Source organism: Lygodium microphyllum, chromosome 6 (assembly GCF_053477565.2).
Source record: "Lygodium microphyllum isolate KBCC chromosome 6, Lygodium_microphyllum_v1.1.10, whole genome shotgun sequence".
NCBI lineage: Eukaryota > Viridiplantae > Streptophyta > Polypodiopsida > Schizaeales > Lygodiaceae > Lygodium > Lygodium microphyllum.
In genome coordinates, this window is record NC_141140.1 from 46,376,465 (window position 1) to 46,383,551 (window position 7,087).

The 7,087-nt window shown below is 40.3% G+C and overlaps 1 protein-coding gene across 5 annotated transcripts; it reads right to left on the minus strand.

The window, feature by feature from the left end:
• Positions 1 to 1,417: 1,417 nt before the first annotated feature.
• LOC148034520 (delta(24)-sterol reductase-like) lies at positions 1,418 to 5,285 on the minus strand. 5 transcript variants are annotated; one of them, XM_087679460.1, is made up of 5 exons: positions 4,973 to 5,113; positions 4,770 to 4,877; positions 4,485 to 4,629; positions 2,439 to 3,800; positions 1,418 to 1,981 (listed from the first exon to the last, which is right to left on the minus strand). In XM_087679460.1, the coding sequence occupies exons 4-5, from the start codon at positions 3,690 to 3,692 to the stop codon at positions 1,526 to 1,528; spliced, it is 1,710 nt and encodes a 569-aa protein (XP_087535586.1). In that variant the 5' UTR covers positions 3,693 to 3,800; positions 4,485 to 4,629; positions 4,770 to 4,877; positions 4,973 to 5,113; the 3' UTR covers positions 1,418 to 1,525. The 5 variants fall into 5 exon arrangements, with proteins under 5 accessions (XP_087535586.1, XP_087535584.1, XP_087535588.1 ...); XM_087679458.1 differs by lacking the exon at positions 4,485 to 4,629; XM_087679462.1 differs by lacking the exons at positions 4,485 to 4,629; positions 4,770 to 4,877; positions 4,973 to 5,113 and adding an exon at positions 5,159 to 5,285.
• Between the last annotated feature and the right edge of the window lie 1,802 nt (positions 5,286 to 7,087).

Sequence of the window (7,087 nt, forward strand, 5' to 3'; positions counted from 1 at the left end):
ATTCAACAGCATAAATAAACAAATGTAAACATCAACTGAGGCATAGTGCTCCACTTCGTGGAGTGTACAAACCCACGAATATATAATATAAAAACAGAAAATGAAATCAACAAAGCCAAATTAGCAAAAGAGAACACAGTGCACTAGTAACAGGTCAATATAACCCATCTAGAAAAGGAAAATAGAGGCAACTCTACCAAGATGAGATACCAGGAAAGCTACTTGCATAAAAATACACACAGACAATTATAACCAATTGAACAAAAGCAAGCATACAATACAACCAAAATGGGCAGAACAAGTCACTGGAAGCATGTGCGTGCCCTATATTTTTTGTGGGTGATAACATGGCCTATTTTCTGTATGCTATGTTGTGGGGAACGTGCCTCACCTTGACAGCAAGATACTTTCCTTGATTGATTTCAGCATCATTGGACGAATCTATGAGCATAAAATTTCATGGCGTCCCTTGCTAGGACATAGGACACATTCACATGAACCAGTACGATAGAAGTCTTACTAGGGCTCTAATACATTCCACAAACCAGTATTATAGAAGTCTTACTTTTAAGGGTTTGGAACTTAGGAATGTCATATCTGTCAAGCAAAGAGACCAGGGAACCATAGAACAATAAAATCACAACACCAATTTTTGAAGCATAATCACAACCTTCTTGCGCATCATCTCAGAACTATGTTCGATGTTACATCAACTCCACTATGCACATTACTCACGTTCATAATTCGCCCTCTGAGGCTCCATTTTTAAGGACAAAAGCAGATTCAACTCAAAACAACTAAAACCAGTAACAGCATATTCCAATCAAAACAACTATATAGCCAATGAATGTCAGGTGTGGAACCCTCCACTAGATGAGATTATTTCATAGTACTACATACAATTATCATATGGCACTATCAATGAGTAACAATGACGTATAAAAACATACATACACACATTACATGCATACATCCATATACACACACATTAATATAAACAGACATACATATAGACACACACATGCACAAAAACACGCATATAAAGGAGAGCGAGCAACAAGCAGGGGTGTGTGTGTCACGTATATAAAGGAGAGCGAGCAACAAGCAGTGGGGTGTGTGTGTGTGTGTGTGTGTGTGTGTGTGAGAGAGAGAGAGAGAGAGAGTTGGGGCCACACTGAAATTCCAAAAATGTTGAATTACTCATTTCGAGATTCCAAAAATCTGCTCTCTCTCGATTCATGAACCAACTGAGCTAGTCATGTCATACTACAGCTTCACATCCTATGCAATTTCTTTCTCAGAATATATGAACCCTTGTGTCAAGCGTCAGTCCAAAATCCTGCCCACCACCCACTGCAACAGTCCCAAATATGGGACAAAATAGTAGCCAAACTTTAACAAAAAGTGGCACGTACGGTGAAGCAGAAAGTAGTGCATTGTTTGAAATTGAAGTATTGAAGGTCACAAGGAAATCAAAAGAAACAGATCTATGAGGTGACTAACTACATGGTGACATTCAAAGATTTTAGTCTGCTGGAGCTTCCAGGTCAGCATAGGCAGTTTCACGCAGCTTACTTTCCTCCTCCTGCACCTCCTTCTCTGTCTTTCTACCCTTCTTAGATTTGTAATAAACTCCCATGAAAGTCCCAACTGCCTTGTACTTGTCACGACACTGAGCATAAAGACCTGCATCGAACATTCGCCAAAAATCCTTCTCATTGAGCTCAGTAACAGCATACAAGGCCTGGAATCCATGATTCTCAATAAGCCACTGTTCTATCTTCTTGCAAGCCTCAACCCCATCAAACTCCTCCCCGCGAAAAATGGGGTTAGGTGTGTAATACAGCCCAATGTCCGTGTACATTTGAGCATATGGTGTATCACCTCTTCTGTGATGCCTCTCAAATCCAGGTTCGGGATAAATCATCGTCTTGCAAGGGAACTTGTGCAGTTTGTGGGGGCACAACCAAATGGGGTACAGCTGCAACCAAGCATTGAATATGAGTCAGTTTTAAAAAGTCATGTACAAATAACTTCGAATCCACTGACAGCTTGACAGACCCATCACAGCCCAGTACAAATAACTTCAAATCCATTGACAGCCTAACAGACCACATCACAGTACACAAAATATAAAAGGCTCCAACAGCTTGAAAAAATACATCACAGATATGTGAAAAGAAAATACCTTAGCAGTCTAGCCTTCTAAAGGCAAATGTAGACAGACTAGAGGAAAGAGTATGTCAAGCAATCTGTTGAAAACACTCTTAAAGCATGAAAGAAAATACCTTAGCAGTCTACCCTGCTAAAGGCAAATGCAGACAGACTAAAGGAAAGAGTATGTCAGACAATCAGTTGAAAACACTCTAAGCACAACCATCTATTAAAAAGCTTTTTGTATAGCCAATTGAGGCAAACCGTTCAAAGAAAGAACCCACCTCAAGTTCCCTGTGAGAAAACTCTAAAGCATCTGGAACCTTGTAGAGGGGAACAAGCATGTCCTGAATCACATGCTTCTCGTGGTAGTAGTTCCGAATAGCATCTCCTTGAGTGGCTTTCAAAAAGGACACCTTAGGAGGCATCAACCAACCAAGAAGCCATCGGAACCAGAACTGGTCTGCAAAGGGTAGGATAAGTTTTCCTTCCCAGTACAAGCATCGTGTGTGCCGATGATAGTAATCCCTAGTGGGAATGTACTCCACAAATTCTCCCTTTTTCAGAGCAGTCTCTGCATGCTGATAAAACCATGGCTTAAACCACCAGCCTTGTTCATTGATTTTGTTACCTTTTTTCTTAGCTTCCTCCTTTGATGCATAGTGACCAACCATACAAACAGCCTCGTTTGGACTGTATATCATAGTCTCAACAAAATCAGGGACCTTATCACTGGAGTCCTGATTACCATCTGGATCTGTGAAGGACTCAATGTAAGCTTGCCCCAAGTCTCGGATGCTCCCACGAACAGGACGATAAGTAACCTTCATGTACTCTTTGATGTCAATAAGTTTTATCTCAGCTGCTACAAGCAATCCTAGGGTGCCCTGGGACCATGGAATTGCATAGAACAGGTCAGAATACTGATTGTCCGCAGTGGCCTTCACTAGCGTCCCATCTGAAAGAATTATTTCATAGGACACTACTGTGTCTGCAAACAAACCATAGATGTGTGAACTACCCTCAATGCCATAACCATTAATGAGTCCTCCAACTGTCAAATCATCCAGCTCAGCAACTACAGCCAATGCCAAGTTCATAGGCACTGTCACACGGGTTATCTGACCCATATTCACAAGGGGCTCAACCCTTGCAACCATTCTCTCTCTGTCAATCTCTAATATATTTCTGAAGGCTGACAGATCCACCTCAAAATGGCGAGCTCTCTTGTAGTCAACATTCCTCATGCCCACTGCAATATAGGGCTTGCGTGCAGTGCATACTAGGCCATCTCTAGCTGGATCCCGCTCTTTAAGCCTCTTAATCACTTTCTGCACATTCCGGTCATGCTCAGCCTGTCTCTTCTTGTAAGACTTCATGTCCGACCACTTGTCACCCAGGTATGTCATGACATCGAAAGTGAATGAGATGGGTAGGACCACAAAGATCACTAGGATCCATCGGAACTTGACCAGGTAGTCAACAATAGTAATCTTCCTCTTGGGGCGGACAAGTGGTTGTTGAAGATCTGAAGACATGGTTGCCCGGTGGAAGGCAAGGCAGGTTGACTATACCTTGACCAGATTATTATGCTACACAACACAGGTCGAGTCAGACGAGCACCCACATGATGGGTGCAATGTTACCTGTTTTGCAAACACAATGAAACAGATCAGAAAAGCTGGGGGAGTAAGTAATTAAAAGAAATACTATCAAGCAAACACCATACAGCAGAAAACCACATTAAAGAGTTAGCTGGATCAGAAAAGCCAGTAAAACACGTCCTTCGAATGAAAATTATAATGTGAAGATCATACAACAGGAAACCATATCAAAGAATTAGCCACTTTTGACCCATACCCACACAAAAACAATCTTACAATTGGGTCAAAAAGCCTAAACCATTAGTTCTGCCTAGTATTCATACCTCTCACAAAAACAAACTTAGAAAGGATCAGAAAAGCTGACGGAACAAGCCCTACAAACAAAAACTATGATGTGATTGATAATGATATGACAGAAAACCACATAAAGAATTAACTAACAATTGATTCATACCCGCACCAAAACAATCTAAAGATTGGGTTAAGGAGCCTAAACCATCTATCAAGTACTCAAATCTCTCAGCAAACACAAACCTACGAGTGGTAAAACCTCTCTCTCTCTCTCTCTCTCTCTCTCTCTCTCTCTCTCTCTCTCTCTCTCTCTCTCTCTGTGCAAGCGAACGTGCGTGCAAATTACACGCACACACACACATCCACCTCTCTCTCTCTCCCCCCCCCCCTCTCACAGCCAGCAGATATAAAGACACATTCGGTGCCAGAATCAACCTGCATTTCAAGGGTCCCGAGCATGCAGCCATGCAAACACACCTCTTCGGTAGAGAGCATAAAATCCGGCCCAAGTGCTCGCAAATTACAAAGGCGAAGCGGCCTGTGATGCTCACGCGGACAGCCCACAGGTCGATTAAGGCAGCTAACAAGGAAAAAGCAAAAAAAGCCCACCTGTGGATTCTTCTTCTTCGGCACAATACTCAAACAAACAGACAAAGATTGTACCTCCAGATACAAAGGACGAGTGAGAAGGGGAAGATCCAAATGCAGGTCCGTCCTTACCAGCTAGCTCGTAAGAGATCAGTCCCATGTATCCCGTGCAAAGCCAATTTCGGGTAAGGAGGGGGAGCCTTGTAATTATAAGAGAGGAGGGGAGGTCAAACAGAACCCCTAACACAGAGAGAGAGTGAGAGAGAGAGAGAGAGAGGAGTAGAATTAGAAATATCAGGATTCAGAGATAAATGTCTATCTGATCACATGCATACCTGATGATACTACTGCAGCTACTGCTCGTCCTTTTCTAGAGAGAGAGAGACACAGAAGAAGAGAGAGTGTGTATATAAGGGGGGGAGGGAGAGAAGCCTGCTCTCTTTCCTGTTTAAATTTAGGCTAGACTATATCTTAGTTATGTCCTGAGACATGTGTGTGTGGTTTTATGTATACTGTTTTACCTGGCCCCATGTTCCAGCTCCTCTTTACAGCCTGTTTTTCTGGGGTTGTGTCCCTTCCCGCTCTCGGTGTGCAGGCTTCCATCTCTCTCTCTCTCTCTCTCTCTCTCTCTCTCTCGCTATATATTTATTTATTTATTTATTGTAGAGGTGAATAACTTCAAGGGGTTTTATTCACTTTGAAATTAACGTATTTAAACTTTACCTCATGAAGGAGATGTGACATGGCAAGAAACCAAAGTTTTCCCAATAGTTTCTCTCATCGATCCATCCACTTGGCCTCGATATCCAACAGACGAGGACGTTTGATTTTGAATCTTGATTCTTCCAAAAGTTCCAACGAATTACAATTAGCCTAACAGAATACAATCACATTGATGGGTCCCATGATTATGGCATGCTCACTGCACTCCTCTTCCTCAAACCGCTCTTTTCCACAACCTTGATTTTTTTCTTCTCGAATCTGCCCTCCCATCTAAGGTCCCCTTATGCCATGTCAAAACCTTGCATTGAAATCTCACCTATGAGATCCAAGAGTATTCTAATAGGCATCATCTTACTATTATATTATTTTCGTTCTAGGTTTAGAAAGTCCCTAATCTCCAAAGGGCTTCTCTAACTTACCCCCTTTTCCAAACCTCTCTTTTTCAATTAAAACTCCTTCCCTTCCCATCTTTCTCACTTTTAATCAATCTCTCATTTTCTCTTTCCCATTCTTTTTTCATTAAAGTTTCCCTCCTCTCTTTTTTTTAATTAAAACCCCCTCCTCTCTCTCTCTCTCTCTCTCATTTATAATCTTTCTCTCTCTCTCTCATTAAACTTTTTTATTAAATATTTTTAAAAGCTTTTTAATTTAAAATTTTTCAAACATAGTTTTTCACACTTTGAGAGAGAGATAAAAGAAGAGAGAGAGAGAGAGAGAAAAGAAGAAGAATGATAAAAAGAAGAAGATGGACAGAGGAGGGGGGAAAGAGGAAAGAGATAAGTTTTTTTTTAATTAAACATTTTTCTTCTCCCCCTCTCTCATGTGTAAGGCCTAGGTTCTCTCTCTCTCTTTCTCTCTCTCTCTCAAATTAAAATTTTTAGTTTAAATTTTTTAATTAAATATTTTTAAAAACTTTATTTTAATTTAAAGTTTTTTTAACGTAGTTTTTCACACACTTTGAGAGGGAGATAAAAGGATAATGATTTTTATAAAAAAAGAGAAAAAGACGGAGAGAGAAGGAAAAGAAAGAGGGGAAACAGAGAGAAAGAGGATTATAGAGAGAGGAAATATAAAATTTAAGAGAGAGAGGAGAGAGGGGGGAGAAGAAAATGGGGGAGAGAGACAGAGAGAAGAAAAGGAGAGAGAGAAAAGAAAAAGAAGAGAGAGAATTTGAACACAGAGAGAAAATTATAGGGAGAGATAATATTAAAAAATTTAAAAAGAGAAAAAAAAGTTAAAGAGAAGAAAAAAGAAAGAAAATAAGAGGAGAGAGAATGAAAATAGAGGAGAGGGGGGAGAGAGAGAGAGAGAGAAGAAGAAGAAGAAAGAGGAAAAGAGAAAGAGACATGGGAAAAAAGAGAAAAGAGAAAAGCCTTTTTAAAATTTAAATATTTTTGTGAGAGAGGAGAGAGGGGGAAGAGAGAGAGAGAGAGAGAAAAAATATAAAATTTAAAAGAGGGAGAGAAGAAAAAAATGAAATTTAGGAGAAAGAGGAGAAAAAGAAAAAGGGGACGGAGAGAGAGAGAGAGAGAGAGAAGAAGAGAGAAAATTTCAACATAAAGAGAGAGAATTATATATAGGGACAAGATAAAATTTACATATTTTAAGAGAGACTTAAGGAGGGGAGAAAGGAGGAGAAGGAGGAGAGAGAGAGAGGGGGGAACATGAAGAGAGAATTATAGAGAGAGGAAAGACAAAATTTAAAGAGAGAGAGAGAATAAAAAATA